A 19,340-nucleotide genomic window follows, 5' to 3' on the forward strand; every position below is an offset into this window, starting at 1 on the left:
TATGTGCTGTTTCCACATAGAAAGTTTCTACATTTTCAAATGGAACAGTTCATACGACAAATTTACAAATCTTGATTTTAGTCTCTCTCTTCTTTTTTTTTTTTTTGAGCATTCTTCGCCATTTCCAAGCTACAACTGCGAGCTTTTGAAGCTTCACGCACACACACTACTGCAGAAGTAGTCCAGTCCGTGCAATAAGCAACAAAGTCCCAGTGGTGAGCCACGAGGGGTGCGGGTTTAAAGTACCAGTTTCTTGGGCTGCTCCCAGTTGAATTCCGAGCGGCCAAAGTGCCCAAATGTGGCAGTCTTCCTGTAGATGGGTTTCTTGAGATCCAGAGCCCTGTGGAGGTAATTGGAGGACACACAATCATCAATCATCTTTTTGTACAAACACGGAGGCTCAGAGTGAAAACGGTAACAGTGGGAGCAGAAATATATATCAGCACATCCTTGTTGCTCTGAAGAGTTATTCAAAATTTGATATACAGGGCAAAATCCAAATCAGGATGTGTATGATGGACACTCTATGTGGACAGCAAACATATATCCATTTGAAAATCTGATTTTCAAACATACAAAACAAAATAAGTTGAGTAACAGCTGGGAGTTTTGCATGGCCTCCTTCAAAACTGATTCAGAAATGATTTTCTGAGACATGACATACAACATAATAAAATTGTAAACTGGATACTATGTCAACTATCATAATAAAACACTAAACATTTCATAACATTCTTAGATCAGTCTGTTTAAAGGAACATTCAATTTTTTTCTCTTATCTATCAATTTATCATCACAAAAGAAAGAAAAATCTGACAAACACAAATGATGATAGAATTTGAGCACACTTCTGCAGTAAAGTTTTCTCTAATTGGTAAATACAACGGATTTACTCACTTTACAATTGCACCAGGTCGGAGGTCAAAGTTTGCTTTGACTATGCGCAGAAGTTCCTTCTCAGAATACTCAGAGGTGCCATAGTGGAATACAGAGATGGAGAGAGGCTCCGATATACCAATGGCGTATGCAACCTGGAGGACAAGATAAAAACCAGCGACAGAACAAATTTAGAACTTGAGGATTGCATACTTTCAATAAATGTTACTGGCTAGATATCACAGACTATATTCCCTTGTGCTGTTACACAGAAGCAAAGCAATGATGACTTGTGGCTAGTTTGACTAATGACCAGTTTGAATACAGTGGCTCACCTGGACTAGGACTCGTTTGCAGAGGCCACTCTTGACCAGCGACTTGGCCACCCACCGTGCCGCGTAGGCAGCGGACCTGTCCACCTTTGAGAAGTCCTTGCCCGAAAAGGCCCCGCCACCATGGGCACCCCATCCACCGTAAGTGTCCACAATGATCTTGCGGCCCGTGAGGCCGGCATCACCCTTGGGCCCACCGATGAGGAAGGAGCCGGACGGATTCAGATGGTAAACTGTGTTCTCATCTAGATACTTCTTGGGGATGACCACATCAATGCATTGCTCCCTAATCAGCTTTTGTAGATCAGGCAGAGTAATGTCCGGAGAGTGCTGTGTTGAGACGACGACTGTGTGGACACGCACAGGTACACAAGCTCCGCGGTCCATCTTGTACTCGATTGTGACCTAGAATGGAAACAGAGAATGACATAGCTGCATGAAGTTAAATTAGATTCAGGGTCAACAGCTTAGAGATAAGGATGCGGATACTTAATGCTCCACATGGAGTTTGATTTTATTCATTTGTGTTTCAGTGTTCCTCTCAATCATATTTGCTCATTGCCTTCTTTGGATTTGGTGTCTCGAGCAGTTAAGTTCGCACCAACAATCCATCACTTGCTTTATTCTACTGGACTACAATTTACAAGTGGTCATTTATATTCTCAACCTATTACAGGCGGGATAAAAGATCAATCAATGATTTGACTCGGCCTCTGTCCTTCCTGTGCTTTGTGCCTAGATTAGCACAGAGATCCCCTAATCCCATCACCATGGCCTTCCAGTTGGACTGAAGCATTGTGCTTCACCCGAGTGAGCTTGCTAATCTACCACTAGGTCAAGCTTGGATGCATTACTAAAGGTGGATGAAAAAGCTTGCAGAGTCAAGATGAGTGCCTGGGCATACGTATTATGAAGAAGGATGCTGAGTGCCTGGGCACATTGACAGGGATGCCAACCTTGTAAATAGCACTGCACTATTCTGATGGCTAAAAAGGTATATCTTTTGTGAAAAAAAACAGTTTGTTTACTTTCCCTGCCATAGACATGTGCAGTAATAAAATTTGGGAAAATAGAATTTACCACCAAATCTGCAGTATTCTTGGCAAAAACACAAAAACACAAAAAACAAAACAAAACACACAAAATACTGGGAAAACGTATAAGTTGGCATCTCTTCATAAAGACGTAAGAATAACGAGGGGAAACAAATGCCAGAGAGGCCGGAGGATAGGGGATGGTCAAGTCACCTGGGATTTGCAGTCAGGCCGCAGCCTTCTGTCTCCAGCCTTGCGGAGGTCAGCCAATCTTTTTGTGATAGCGTGGGCGAGGACCACTGTCAGGGGCATACACTCTTCTGTCTCATCCGAGGCGTACCCAAACATGAGCCCCTGGGTGGAGGAACAAGAGGGGGGGGGGGGGGGGGGTTAACAACCAATGACAGATTATTAAACGACTTACAAAAGGGCAGGCGGTGTCTCTTCTTGATCTCAAGTAAAGTATTGATAATACCTTGTTACACTTTAGAAACAATGCCTAAAATTCCGGGCGTCATAAATTCAATATGTGTATGCATGTGAAGGACAAGACAGGAGACCTTCACACAGGATTATCGAATTTTATGTTCTGTATTTACACGGCCTCAAAAATGTTCACACAATCACAAAAGAAGAGCTTGCAGTAGAGTCTACTCACTTCAAAACATTGTTAACACCTTGATGCATCTGAGAAACACATACTGAAATTCTAGCCATCATAACATCACTGAAATAATAAACCATATCTATTCAGCATATATCATAAAATACAAATAAATGTCTCAATGCACACTGAAAAGGGAAAATACAGAATTGAAGGAAAATAGACATGAGCAAAATGAAAAAGTGACAAAACTTTGATAAACAGCAGAGGGCCTAATCCACTGTCAAATTAAAGAAACACATTTTCAAAGGACTCTTAAACTAATCTACTGTATCAGTCTGCCTGAGATGCCTAGGTAATTGTTTCATAACTCTGTAGCTGCCAGTTGGAAAGCTCTTGCAATGTAAAAATTTGTAGATATTCTGGGGCTAGCTAAATTGACTGTATATGAAGAACAGACAAAAGACCTTGAAGCAGGGTATCTGCATTGCATGTTCTTTATCTAGACAGCCTCAACAAACTTTCACATTTTAACCTTGTCTAAATCCAGGCTGATTCACTTAGATATTAGCCTACGTTAATCAAACCAATTCATTTTGTCTGTGTAAATGGTCAAATGCATTGTAAAAGGTATGAAACTAGACTTTAGGATCTATTGACATATTTTCTTGCCAAGGACTACATTTGAGGCATTTAAATGTTGCATAATACAAAAGATGAACTGTTGATCTCTTCTCCCAGAAGTATGATGTTAAGTTATGCACTGGAGCATCTGTCATTGAATGGTCACCAAAAAGTGAAGACAGCTAGTATTTTTAGCCACTTTATTTCTCAATGACACAGATCACTTATTGTTTTCTGGTGGATAGGCTCCAGGGCAAACAACACTAGATAATAAAATGAATGATTACATAATAGGCATCTGTGTTCATTATCAGGCCTTTATCCGGTCACAATCGGACTGGGCTGACCTCTTATCGTTTCATAAGCCAAGAAAATTAAAAGATTATACATCTCAAAGTTTGCGTGGACAAGACACTGGGCCAAACAGAGGAATTACCCAACCCCACCACCTACCTGATCTCCTGCTCCAATGTCGTCGTCAGCCTTGCCCACGTGGACGGTGCTGGCAATCTCTTGAGCCTGCTGTTCAATGGCTACCAGCACGTTGCAGGTGTCATAGTCAAATCCTGCATTTGTACAGATACAGCTTGGTTTATTCTCGCATTCTTGCATTCACTACCAATGAATAAGTGTACACAAAACTCCCAAATACTTCCATGAAAACTTAGAAATGGTCTTCCATCATCATACAGCAAAAAAAAAAAAAAAAAAAAAAAAAAAATGTTCCACTTTTTTTGTTCTTTAGGCAGAACAGTCTTACAGTGGAAAACTGAGTTGACAAGGCAAGACATTTCACTGCAAATGTGAACCCATAGAAATACTGCAGGGATGACTGTCAAACTTGCTTCTTCCACTCAGAAGCAAAAGGAAATATCTATCGCTATCCACCAGTGTACATCTGGATCTATGTCTATTTATACTGTAAAACATGATATATTCGCGGCATGAAATTTTCGCGAATTGGAGCCGACGGCCTTTTTTGCGGCATGAAATTTTCGTGAATTGCCACTGGCAATCAATGCATATAGTGCAGACGAGAACTTTCGCATGCATTTCAATTTCGTGAATCTTGACGCTCGCGAAATTCGCAAAATCAAAATGCACGCGAACATTCCTCATTTTACAGTAGTACATTACAAAACTGGGTGGACAGAAACATCTTACCCTGAGATGAATCATCGTAGCCGATTTCTTTGATGGCATCACGTACGATGGTCTGGTAATCCACGTGAGCGTTGGATGTGACCTCGCCAAACACCATGATCATGCCTGTCTTTGAGGCACATTCTGGCAATGGGAGTATACAGAAAACCAGGAAAATAAAGCATTACGATTCTCGTATAAACAATGAATAAACATTTGGGCAGGTTTTAAACAAATCTAACAGGCAACTCCCAATTCATTTCACTAGCCCAATTTCAGTTACCCTGTGTGGGCAAATTCACAGTTCAAAAAAGCTGTTGCAATTTATGAATGCACTGACACATTTAGTTTTGTGGTTTCATGCTGCTGGAGTAAGAAGAAATCACAAATTCTCCGGAAATATCTAAAACAAGAGAGTCATAGAGCACCACGCGGCCGCTGCAGCTCTTGTTTACTATCCCTTTCTGGAATGACATTTTGGGAAGGGTGAGTGACTATACACAGATCAATCAGATTGAAATGAAGTCTGTGATTAAATGCCATCCACTTTTGTTCAAAGCATTGCATCATCTGAAACCCTCTGATTGATTATCAATGGGTATGCTAAAAGGATGATGAAAGTGCGACCAGCTGCATTTATACCACAGGAAGTTTGGGGAGAAAAAAACAAACTCACACGCACACACATGAAATAAATGCAACAGATCATGCTGATCTTCAGCTGATAGAATTTAAAGTCATCTTACAAGGGAATAATGTCCGTACATTTTACAGTGGGTGTATCACGGGCCTATTTCACAAAGTGACTTGGTATTATTTGTAGTCTTCATAGGAGAAAAATGAAAGGCTGAATACTGATGGGTTGTTGTCCAGCTTGTGCAAGTTTAAAACAGACTCTGCGACAGATGCTTTTTGATCTACATCATGTCTGACCAATCCATAATGGCTTACTTTTTCTTTTCTGTTTTTTTTTTTAACACAATAAAGCTTTTGAAAAAAGACAACAAAATAATGCCAACTCCAGTGATCAGGGTGAATACCTTCATTTGGAATCATAAAATTTCTGATACTTATCAATTGTTGATACCCATGGGTGATTCACTTTGTGTGTAGTGAGGTTTTATCAAGAAATTACAGTTGAAAGCCAACTTACAGCTGTGGACATTGCTTTGATGTCAAATGTTCTAGTAAGCAAGTTTTATAATATACAAACTATAAACAAACATTGAGACGAGATTGGTTATTACCCAGTTTATGGAGATAAAGCCAATTTTTTTGTGTGACTGTCATAAAGATCTGGTTTGCAGGATCATATTGGTTCAAAGGTTCACTGACTCTGGTCATGAAATAAATATATTGTGTGATGGCAGTATTTCTGAAATTAGGCCACGTGAAGGAAAATAAAGAGAAATACTGCCAGCAGCACATTTGGTGCAGGGACTTTAAAAGTCCCAAAGCAAATTAATACAGAAAGTCCACTAGAGTAGTCCATCTAGGAAGAGAAGACAGTGTGATCTGAAACATGCCTTGATCATTCATACTGCATCCATGAATATGCCTATTTTTTTAAAGCGCAAAAATATGACCTCATACAAGCCGCTGACAGACATAGTTGACTGGACTTACCACATGCAACCTTGGCATTTGGGTCGACAGCTAGATGGGCATCCAACACGGCATCACTGACTTGATCACAGATTTTGTCTTAATGTTGAGAGGAAAAACAAAGGAAGACAACGGAAAGGTTGAGTCAAGACAGCACTAGTTGAAATTATCCATAAAATTCACGGTAAAACCAAATACATGAAGAACTCAAATTACAGGCAGTACTGAATGTCATGGAGGTTATGAATTCACATAATTTGGATATATCTAAAACTTTATGTTCAGTATAGAAGAGATTCAATAAACACAGTATTTACATTTGTGGGTACTTAATCCTGTACTAAGGAAGACTAGAAATGAACATTTTATTAGCTCTGCCACATGTTTGTAAGAGACACTACATAGACAAGATATATGAAAAAGGCAAACCTATATATGAAAAAGGCAAACCTATATACACAAACACACATACAGCTACATGTGTATCGATGTATTGTATGTGTGTATATATACAAACATACATACATACACACACACACACACATAAGCACACACACATACAGTAGGTTCATTTAGCAAAGTTGAACATATGGCTTGTGTCTGTCCTTTTTCTCTCTCTGAGAACAGTGTCAATATGAAAAAACAAAACAAAACACATGACACCATCAGACAGCTTTCCCCCTCCCCCCCTCTTCACGCTGAGAGTACAGGTGTTGCATCATTCTCAAAGGCTTGAGAATATGCCCTTATGATCTAGAACACTATGGACCATAAGGATACATAAGGTAAGGTTGAAAAGAATGGAGGACTGTGAATATAATACAATTCTATACAAAGAGAATTGCAGAAAAATTCAAGTGCATTAGTACCAAGATATGGTTCAATTTCAACTCAAAGTCCACAAACAAACCTCGATTTGTTGTAAATGATAGTTCGAGACAATTACAGTATCATTTTCAGAATCAATCAATTTTCAACAGCTGTAAACAGAATGCAGTGATACAGTTTTTCAGCACACTGCTTCATCAACTTACATCTGTGAAAAATGATACTACCTTTAAATCAGTAAAACAAATATTTTGGTGCTACTGACTAGTACTGAGTTTTCAGTTCAAAATATCAAAGTGCAGATCAAATTGAAACAAAAGTCTAACATACACTGATTACGTGTGTCGGCAGTAACACCTGCATAGTCATAAAGTAACCAAGCAAGCACGACAGAGCACTTGAGCCTCAAATCACAGAATTCCATGACGCTCCTTTCCATAAGTTTGTTTGTGGGGTATATAAGGCCTACATACTGAAGTTTCAGTAATAGAAAGAGTCAAAAAGACAGAAATAATTTACATCAATTGAAGCATGACATTGCACTTGTGTGTATAATGACCGGTCAGGGAATAAACAGCACACAATAATTGCAATTCATGTGTACCACCTATTACGTAGAGAAACTTGAATGCCTACTGGGAGGAATGTTGACTCCTGGCCAGTGTTTTGTATTTACGCTGCTGTGCTTTATATTTACTCACTCACTGGTGGGGCAGAAATGCCTCAGTGACTTGCAGAAAGAAAAGTCTAGATGCATTTTATGTTGTTTCATTGTTTTTTGGGGTGTGTGTGTTTTCTTGGTTTTTTTTTCCATGAAAGCTTGAAATGAATAAGAAGCAATTCATATGAACTGATCCCAAGCATTTTCATGGTCTCTGCACACACATCTGGCTTCAGCTCATTCATCTTTCTCTCTTTTACCAGAGAGCTCACACATATTCCATTTAAGTGTAAAGGTTAGACTGCCATATACAGTATGTACTCAATCTGCAAGCATATTAAACTGATTTGACAGAAATTCATTTGTGATTGAATGTCATCTGGTCCTGCAACACATTGATTACCTTCACCTAATAGGTTTTAATCAATTCTTTGATAGCTTTATCTAAAAGGTTTACCAATCCTTCTTACATATTTTTGATAGGACAAAAAACATCCAGGTGCAGCTGTATGATACACATCGGCAGCCTGTTTAAATGTGGGCGTTTCCCTCATAAGCTGCCTCTGCAAAGTGATAATTTGTACAACTTCTTATGGACGCCCCTGAATACCTGGGGATCAAACACTGAGCCAACCTCCTACCCACAGAGTACCTCTATGGGATGAAATCTTACACAACATAACCTTGAACACATACATTGTAAGAAGAGGTTTGCGGTACACCATGTACAGTTGTACCACAAACCTCTCCCTACATTTGTATGTTAATTTCATCACCGCACAATCCTTCAAAGATTATAATCCTACACGACATTAACATTTTGAAGGAGGCATGTTCCCTAGTATGTTTCTTAAAAAATAATGATGTATCATACTCACATGATTACATGTGTACACATAAACATTTTAACACTAAAGTAATGAACAGATGAAAAAATGTGCCCCCAATAAAAGGGAAAAAGAAAAAACAAAACAAAACAAAAAAACAAACAAACATGTGATAACACACCAGTTGGGCTTTGATGGGAATACTGAAACTTTATTACTACAAGGGATCACGTTAAGTACTGGTATGTAATTCCCTAAGGGACGGCAACCTTTTTCCATGTTCACAGTCAGCGAGAGGTCATATACGTTGTGTGTAATAACCATGCTAATCATATTGTCTTCTATGTATACAAGACTGAATCTGAGGGCAATGTATGCCATCATGACCCATCCCTAAATTTACATGTGTAACCATAATTGAGCAGCATGTCTACGGTGAAACTACAGAATGAGATCCCAGGCAGCTGGGTGAATAAAAAGAAAAAGAAAAGAAGAAGCATACTTGTAAAGTTTGCTTTTCTGCTTTGTTTTTGTAGGCACAAGCCAGATGGATCCTTTTCTTCAATAGAACTGCTTTGCAAAGAAGTGAATAAGCTTTAAAGTTTGCTGCATATTTACTAGTGCGTACTTGCAAATGGCCATTCTCATTTCCAATAGATTGAACAGTGCTCTACCTTCTCTTTGAACTGATGGAAACAAGATATACATGTAGGATAAACTTGCCTAAAATACTTCAGCATTTGCTCTGCATGATACATCCATACTGAAACACAACTGACCAGCTGTTGGTGTTGGCACCACGGACAAATATGGGATATTAACTGAATGAACAGAAAAACCAGCAAAAGCCTCCTGACACATCTGGTTAAGCAGTTCTCGTCATACACCTGACACATTTTGCTACTCGGGTTCCACAAAGTGACATCAAAGTCAATGATTATATAATGTAAAAAAGGAACAACAATTTTATTTTTGAGGTATACATACAGTATACTGTATTATACTTTTCACCTTATTTACTTTCAGTGCATGCAGGAACTTTGGCATTGACATTAGCAAACAGAAGCACACAGAATGAGTACTGCAGTGCAGTGCCGGAAACAACCCTCTCCCCCCCCCCCCCCCCACCATTCTCCATTGCCGTAATGAGCTATTGGCAAATGTATGACCAAAAAATACCCATGCAGGTGTCTGTCACAGGTATTTCTCAGTAGCTGCGTTCAGGGGGATGTTTCATCAACGTTTGTCAGCGCTGACAATTGTCAGCACTGACAATTTCAGCAAAATCCTTGGTTTTGATTGGCTGAGATGCTCTGGTCACTGACTGTTACTATGGTGATTCAAGTTGTCAGCGCTGACAAACGTTGATGAAACAACCCCCCAGACGGAGGCAGTTTTGGTTGGAGTAACTTCGGAGGAAGGGTCGGAGGAAGCTTGGTCAGAGGAAGGTCGGAGGAAAGGTCGCAGTAGTGCCCGTTTGAACAAGGTCGTGGTAACTTCCTCCGGTCGGGAACTTACCACGACCTCTTCCTCCAACCAAGATACTCCTGAGTTTTTTCAGGAGTATCTCTCTACCACAACTAGCCGGTCAGAGTAAATTGCCCATACGGACAAGCCCTCGGAAGATCTATGACCTTAAACCTTATACGAACTAGGTTAAACTGCAAAGTAAACTGCAAAGTCAAATGCGAGTAAACATGCGTGTGCAGTACAATTCTAACCTATTCAAACGTGACAGAGAAGCTATTGTAATGCCCAGAAATTCTCATCAACAAGAATGGAGAAGATAAATGCCGCTGGTAAAAAACAATGGTATGGTTGACGTGCGCGGCGCTACCACTTTCGGAAGTTACACCGACCCTCCACGGCGATCCCCACAAAGGCCGTGGTAAATTGGTCGGAGTTTCTTCCAACTACCGTGTGGCCACAGGGTTGTGGTAAGATAAGCATAAATTTGAATTCTAATTGCTGCGCCATGAAATTTTACTCCAACTAGAAATACAATGTAAGTCTGAACATGGCTTGAATCTGAGTATAAGTCTTTTATAACTGAAAGATTGTGGCTCCATAAGTAATCTACATCTTCAAAAATCATATATATGATATTTAGATATATTCTTAAAGACTAACTTTTTGTACACAATCATGGAAACACAAAGAGTGCATGACTTGACGATTTAGTTGTGGGGTAGACTATCTTATTCATTACAGAAGAATGACTTGACTTTCAAATTATGAAAGACTAAACAGTACACCATTCAGTTCTCTGCACTTGACTCTGATTCAGACATAATTATGTACATAAAGCCTGGTATACATCATCCCCACAAATTTGCCAGTCATACCTTATTTGCTCTGTCGGACATATGGAGTGAGCAGGTTTGCAATTCATCACCAATTATTGCATCATTTCTAGTGAACAATCAACAATGGACATTCAGCGATTCTTAACAAGATATTGCTGTCCATTATACTGAACATTCATCACAAATGATTAACTACCTGGTATTCTTCATTCATATACGTCCAGCATAACCATCATCATATTTTGTTTTGGTAATTGGTAAAATTTCATATGGCCTACAAATGTAATATTCTATAAAGCACTCATAATTTGGCCTCCATGGTAACGAAGCACCTTTTTGCCTGAAGAAGATTGATGTGTGTTGTGCAATGCACCTACAGAAAAAAAAAAAATTGCCAGTTCTGGGGTAAAAAAAAACAACAACAAACAAACAAAACAAAACACTTAAGGGGATTTTAGCCTAAAGCAGATTACCCAGTTGCCCAGTTTTTGAGGATTACAAGCACAAATCTATTTGTGAATATGATGGTAATTTGTCATATTATTGGACATTAACTATTCTAACCAATTCTAATATCTCTGCAAGTTGTGACTTTTTTTTTTTTTTTTGGGGGGGGGGGGGGCAGGTCTCCATTACAACTAAAAAAATATAATATGTGGAACGTGCATCATTTTGCAAAGTACTGGACCATGGACCCATAGTCTGACATGATATTTCTGAATAGAGAAGTGAAGTGCGCAGTAACTTTACTTGCTTTTACCACTATCAGTACAGATTGTATTACCTTTTGCTAGCTCAGCAAGTTCCTTTTTATTTCTTTTCCTAATGAGTATCATTATGAGCTAATATCAATGCTAATATGCATGGGCTCAAAGTTTATGTCCTGTCCTCAACGTTGATTGATTTGTGCTGAATCGGCATTTTCCTTCTCTCTCCCTCTATCGCTCATAACATTTAGCACAATGTCAATATCCTCAACGAGCTCAATCTTAGAGCAACTTACACATAGTTTACAAAATTAATAAAAAGCTCTTCCTGCTAACAGTTAAACAGGAGGGCAATTGGATGAACAGTATACAAATCATGAATGCTTCTGAGTTTAATGGACAGAACTTTTTATGTGAAAAATGAAAAGGTCCATTCAATGAGGTGCAGTGAAGTTGAATGGATCAACAATGTCATCTTTCATCGAATAAAATATTCCATCCATTGCATGAATGAAAAATATTTATTATTTGTTTTATATAACACCTAAAACTAGATTCTTATCAGTAATGTTTCATAGACTTTAAAAACAAGAGACAATGTGCGAGATCTGAGATGGCCGCTTTGGACAAGTTTGACTGTACTCATTTGATATTATCTATTGGCCAATGATAATGATTTATACTGCAGCTGTTACATAACTTATCCTCAATACTTTTGGTTAGGTAAATAAATAGTCACTTGAAAACATAATTTTAAAACTTGCTTATTATATAATCAATAACAGAACAGAAATCTAGAAATGGGCATGAAAATCATGCTGTCAACACCGACAGTTTCGTGAAGAACATACAAATTTTGGGGCTCCCTGCCCTTTGTCAAGTGATTTTGATCCTGAGAGAACAATAACTGTATTGTGTAACAACGGACAGACACTTCGAAAAGTATACGTCCCAGGGCTGAAAAAAAAAGACAAGAAAGAAGCTTGCTCTTTGATATCAAGCAGTTAATTCTTATTCCAAACTAATCATGAAGAATTGTCCCCTGCAGATTACGATTGATTGCAAGGCTAATGAACAGGCCCTGTGCATTTACACGTTATCACAATCGCAGTATACGGTGAAACAAATATACCAATGCCTAATCCTATGGGTGGGGAAAAATGCTGACACAGCAAGTTTCAGCTTGGAGTCTTTGCAGGATTTTGCCCTGCAATCAAACAAACACACCACTGTAGCCTGACAATCCTGTCATTTACCGACACGCACACAATGACAATCTTAATATAGCTACAGCTGTGACAATGAAGTGAACAGAAGGTGCCTTTCATCGAGGACTAATGCTATCATAAACCTTATTTTGCTTAAAAAAAAAAAAAAAAAAAGCGGTGGTCAGCTGCAAAGGTTAAAAAACTATCAAAGATACCTGGTTGATCAATAACTTGGGCTATCAGCACTATTTAGGCATCTTTTCAAACAATGATCTAGTGATGTACAAAATCAACATCCTATATGCTTTGACCTTTGGTTACCAACTGCCAGAAACCAGTTTGGCTTTGATTGGGTAAAAAGTTCCCAAGTCAAGGGGAAGGATGTGTTTAATGAGCAGCAATATGATAGCATTGTGTGTTCAGAGTGAATGAATATAATATGATGCCGAAGGACTAGAGTTTCTTGTTTGTACACAGTCATAAAAGCTTGGGAGGGGGGGGGGGGGGAGTTTGTTCCAGCAAGATAAAAGGCCTGTTTGTTTTAAAACACAGCTGAAGCAACTTCACATCTAACTGAAACTTTTTAAAGAGAGTGCACATGGTATTCCACCTACCTGTGACTACCTGAGCAGAAGCAGATCCGACCCCCTTGTGGAACACAAGTTTCTTACTTTTATGATGTTCTATGTCTAGGGCTTACCCCCAGCGGAATACCAATCTTTTGCTAGGATTTTGCGCCACTCTTTTTCGGCACTCACATGCATCCTTCCAGGTTTTGTTTTGTTTCGTTTTTGTTGCTACTTTGGTCAAAATGTCTGCGCCCTACACAGCCAGTTCAGAGTTGGCAAAAGTTGTTTCTAGATACATTTGTAGTTCCTACTTTCCATTCACAGGCCTGCCTGCATCAAGAAATTGTGGGGCTGCCATTACATGGCTCCGGGAACACAGTGCTGTTATTCACACAGCATCAAACACAGGTACATAGAACTGTACCTGTCTGGGGATCCACATCCAGAGGTGGGACACTGAGAACACAATTTATTATCTATACTACATACAAAGTAGGAGGGACAAGGTAGAAGGTCGGTGTACTTTGGTTGCTGCATGACTGCTGCCATAGAGACTGAAATTACGGTGACTTTGTATAATTGCTGCGGTGCCCATTTCATAAAGTCTGAGGATTGGTAACACATAACTCAATATCAAAGCTACTGTATGATGATGGGAATGTCTGGAAATTGCCGTTAGCCGTGACGAGTGTCGGTTTTTAAATATAACTTTTAAGAATGAATAGTACAATGTATTTCACAATATAGGCCTTTAATATACACTTCACGAAAAACCATTCTATAGCTGTTCAATTTGCTTTCAAGAACAAGCCATGGAAGGAGAATTTTCCCCCTTGTCTTGTGAAAATGTAATGATTTCTACTTTGGAGACAAAACAGGCCACTTGTGTTTACTGGCAGCAATATTTCTGCCAGTAGAAAAAAAATATAAGTAAACAAAACACTGTGAAATATACCACAAACACTGTGAAATATACCACATACACAGAAATTCCTTCAATTCAGGTAAAACTTCAAATGAATGGCCAAATCCTTCTCTGACTCTGCCAAGTGTCCCTCTAGTCATGCCTGTAATGGCTGACAACCACTGCAACTGTATCACCACTGTCACAATTGAGGAAAACTTTATGAACCTTCAACAATTACTTTGCAAATTTTGATTACTAAAATACATACCAGTGATTTAAAATTGCCCTATATCAACATAAATAAGCACTGAATTGATCAGTGTTTTTTTTTAGTAGTAGCCAAGGCTGCACACTGGCACTGGTCCGACGGTCCCTGACCAGTGAAAATCAGTGTCGGACCAGTAACTTTTTCAGGAATTAGCCAGTGAAAAATGGAGAAACCTACTGGACCAACCGACGGGTCGGACCAGTAGAAGAAATGGGTTAGTGTGCAGCCCTGTAGTAGCCATGATAAAAAAAATCATGGGCGTACATACTCAAACTGAAGCAGGATTCGAACCTACGACCTTCTCGAATCATGCTCGAGCATGTACGCCCATGATTTTTTAATCATGATTTCTTAGTCATGGTACTACTAAAACACTGATAAATTCAGTGCTTATTTACGTCGATGTAGGGCAATTTGTCAATCAGTTGCAATGAAAATATCTCGACGGAAGAATTTAATGAATTTGAATACATATCAGGTTGTAATGAGAAAAAAAAAGCTTTATAACTGATAAATGCTTGAATGCTACATATTTACAATATTCAGTGACCCCTCACGTACCAGATAATGCAAGAATTACACAGCATGTGAAAAAGCCTTTTCTTTGTTTGCGGGTACCGTACCTTTTTCTCGCTTTGAGTGTCAAAAGGGGAAAACATAATGCTTGTAAAGTTCCCAATCTTTTACATCAAAATAAACCTGGGGCAGTCAGGTAAGGATGATCTCAGTTGCTGCTTTGTACACAAGGGCCGGAATTCACGAAGGTGGTACAAATGAAACCATGGTTCAAACCATGGACAAAAACCATGGAGTGCCAAGTGTCCCACGGAATATTTCGTTACGAAATCAGTCATTTTGTCGATGAAATGATTATTATGTAACAAAATGACAACATTTTGTAACTAAATGAACATTTCGTCTACGAAATGATAATTTCGTTAACGAAACGGTCGTTTTGTCGACGAAATGATCAATTTCGAAACGAAATAATCTGTGCGACACTTGGTGCTCCATGGTTTTTGTCCATGGTTTAAACCATGGTTTCATTTGTATCACCTTCATGAATTCCGGCTATTATGGTTTGAAGTCCAAAAAAATCAAATGCACATAAATAAGTGTTACATGCGAGTGTGTAAGATCACCTCGATCATTACCATGTAGCGTATGGCCGGCTCACCAGTCACGGACCCTACCGCTAGCAACCACATCTTTACATTTCAAAACATAAATATGATCCATCAAATTTCGGCAAATTTAAAGGGGAATTCCAGGCGATTTTTATAATTTCACATCATGGAATACATAAAGCAACAGCTCCATGTATAGATTTGTGGAATTTATTATGGTCCCTGAGCAGAGAAATCAATATTCTAAAAACCTGAAACAAGTTACACAGAACAGTGTTGATGATATAGGAGCCTCACATATTTCAGAAACGTAGCAATGGAGTACCATTACAATACCAAGTGCTTAACCAGTTCACCTGTGTAGAATTTATGCATGCTTTCTTCTTTTGTTCTGCTTCCCTGAGCCCCAACTCATGCATTCTTGTAGCGAGGCTGCCATGTCATCATCCTTGTTCATTGTGATTTTTTACAAATTTTGAAAACATTCTTATTCTTCACCCCAATCACTATAAATTCTGGAACTCTGTACCAAGTATGATCAATTTATAGTTGTTATGTGAAAGTCTGAAAATCATCCTGAGGTCTCCTTTAAAGTAGACTGTACATGTAGATCCTATACATGTACATGTTCATGTGTATCCAGGTACAACACACTTCTGCTGGGGGGGGGGGGGGGGGGCAATTTGTAACCACAATGTATAAACATACTACAGATGCTTGCAAAACATTTTAGGGATACATGTATTTCATGAATCACGGGCTGCATGGACCACTTTAACATTCTGGTGTACACATTGTGCAACAGTGAGTCTATTTGCATAAAAATCATCACACACCTCAATATGTGACAAAATTTTATGAAGCAAGCCGCCCATAATTTGAGCATATAAACACTGTCTAACATTTGACTGCTTGCTACGTGTATTCAAACTTTGGCATGAGAGGTCGAACCCTCCTTGGTGTAGGTTTTTAAATCTTTAAATGAAAAATAGAAGTGATTTAAACATTTGGTACTATGTGCAGATGATGCACTACAGCCATTAATTCAACTCATCTGTCAGTTGTAAATTGTGTAATTAGGCCAATATTCATAAAAGTATCAAAACCAAAGGGTAGCTAGATTGAGATATTTCATACATAATGGGTCTGAGGTACGTACAAACATAATTCGATTTCTGGCTGGCTGGTGTTTGGTTTCGAATGTGAATGGTAAACATACAGGACTGCTGAGTTGCCGCGACTTTCTGTAGTGACGGCTGTGTAAATTTGTGGTGTGCACAGTACAGTACAATAATGCTTTATAGTCTACATAGATTTCTAACTAACAAGAAGGGATGGTAGAATCTATAGTATTGGTAGAGCTGAAGTCCAGGATTCAGCTTTAAATGACGTTTTCTGAGATATTTAGAAACCACTCTACAATAAGTACAAAATTCAATTCTAGGGGAAATTTGATGAAAATTGGTTTAGAAATGACGGATATAGGCTCCCTAGATCTATACAAAATCAAAGATAAACAAAGACTGAAAGAGATCCTGATAAAATTAAATCATAAAAGTCATGGCCTGTCAGAGATTGTCACAGTCACATTTCATTTGGATTGCTTTTTTGGATGTCTCAGCCATTTCAAATACCCCTTTTAAGAATTACATGTTCTTTCATATTTCAGAAGAGCACTAATTGTGATATCGGTCCCCTCTACTAGTCTTAGCTCTTGTCTGCGAGTGCATCTTCACTACGATATGTGCAAAGTCTATGGAGGCGGAGGTGGATAGCAGTCACCAGCTTAGACAGAAAGATCCGTCTGTCCAGAGGACTCTTTTATATTTTGCCATTAACGCTGTCCTCCGTAGACAGACGGAAGGTACCAGTACCCATTGCTGTGTGGATATTCTTAACCACTGTCTCTATGGAAAATTGGGTGAGGTACCTCACCCTTCTCGATTGCGTCTAATTCACGGCCCTAGGTCGGCAAATTTAAGCTTGTAAATCAACTATTCAAGAATAGACTACACTCACCAGATTAATGAATAATCCAACATTTCGGTAGAATGTTCAACGTAAAACACACTTCAACCAGCCCGTCGCGTCGTTGTTTGAATGTAAAAAAGCTGTCTGAAATTTGGTTTATCGGAACGTTTGATCTGTGCGCAATGCTCCACACAGGAGCTGGGATCATTGACTTCGGTCTGTATACGGAGGGGATCCGTGAAGCCAGACGCAGTCTCCACAGAACATTCCCCGACGGACAGATACAGACCGATCTTTCGGTCAATCACCAGCTGTGACCTAACAACTAACGTTAGCTATTTTGGTATAGATCTAGCTATGATGAGTGACAATGACAATGTGACAAATGAATGACAGTGCACCAGTGAATGGAGGTGGTGGACTTTTTCAGGATAATGCCCTGAAATTTATAAAGCATAACTGTGTATAAATCTAGAACCTCTAACTGTTATTAATAACCCATTAATAAAATTGGGTTATTAATGGGCTAAAAAGCTCCCTAAACCCTGCCACACTTGCAATCTATCTACGTGAAGATGGAGGTGTGGCACTTCAAGGTAAATTCATAATCAAGGCCTCTCCAAGAAGAGCATGGCAGTTGCACATAGACTATACCATCTCAGTAACTTTCATGTTTTTGTATTACGCCGCCGCGCCGCGAGGCTACGTCTCGCTCGTGTGAAACAGGATGATGTAAACAGAGGGAGCTAGCTCGCTCGCTTGATAAAGCGTACCCGGCGTGCACTACAATGCCGCGAAGTTTGCATTGCCCATAGACGACGGCCAAAGCAGACTACCAGACGACGCGTGAGCAAATTGTGGCTGCAAAATTTGTGATTAATTACCTGGGTGACCTTCTCCTACGGATTCAGACGTGAACAAGAAAGTATCCCCTTCAGCAACCGACGAAATGTGATTTTGGTGAGCCATCTTTCAAAATACGGTCAGTTCCCGCACGAGGACAATACGAACGTGGTTTCCCTTTCGCTGATTATGAGAGAAAGAGACCGATGGATCGAAGCACCACTATTTTGTAGGGACGGACGCGGCCGACGCTGCGCGAGGGATACGCTCGCTAACCGTGTGTAAGACCTCGACTGGATTGCGTGCTGATGCAGTGGAGCATGCGGTTTAGCTGGCCTGGGTATGTATTAGATACTGAGTACAAGGGTCGGGAGACGAGGTTGTTGGGAGGGCGGGCGGGCACGTGCTGCTACTTTCAGTACAAAATTGTACTTGTACTCTATCGACTCGCGCGCGCGAAACCGGAGAGCTAGCTGCAGCCAAAGCGCACGCAAACATGAAAAACAGCCATGATCGTTTGTGACAAAAATAATCACCGCTGCATCTGAATTTGTTACGTTTCCATTCATTCATTAGAATACAACAGAATTGTCCTAAAATTTTACCACTTTCGCAATGATGCGCCTCTGCAAATAGTGAGGGGAATTCTATCAGCTGCACGAAGTGTAACATTAGATCAAAGGAATGATCTCATACTGTATTTTGCGTGCAAACCAATGAGACAGAGAGCTGTGATGCTGTGTGTGACGCCAAGCAATGATTACGATCCATAAAAAAGAAGATAGGGATTAACTCCCAAATTCCAAAACTGTGAATAGTTTTTTTTTTTTCGATGTCCCTGAACATAGGCGCCGGAAGTGGGGGGGGGGGCGGCCGCCCCCCCCCCCCCAATCCAAAAAG

The 19,340-nt window shown here is 39.6% G+C and overlaps 1 protein-coding gene across 1 annotated transcript; it reads right to left on the reverse strand.

Annotated features, from left to right (window-relative positions):
• Positions 1-111: 111 nt before the first annotated feature.
• Positions 112-18,617, reverse strand: LOC139729727 (S-adenosylmethionine synthase-like). Its single transcript, XM_071640664.1, has 8 exons — positions 18,482-18,617; positions 6,240-6,317; positions 4,635-4,757; positions 3,924-4,036; positions 2,456-2,596; positions 1,212-1,613; positions 898-1,031; positions 112-340 (listed from the first exon to the last, which is right to left on the reverse strand). Exons 1-8 carry the CDS (start codon positions 18,564-18,566, stop codon positions 238-240), a joined length of 1,179 nt encoding a protein of 392 aa, XP_071496765.1. The 5' UTR covers positions 18,567-18,617; the 3' UTR covers positions 112-237.
• Between the last annotated feature and the right edge of the window lie 723 nt (positions 18,618-19,340).

This window comes from Diadema antillarum, unplaced genomic scaffold (assembly GCF_040938485.1).
Source record: "Diadema antillarum isolate AM-2024a unplaced genomic scaffold, OU_Dant_1.0 seq00000254_RagTag, whole genome shotgun sequence".
NCBI lineage: Eukaryota > Metazoa > Echinodermata > Echinoidea > Diadematoida > Diadematidae > Diadema > Diadema antillarum.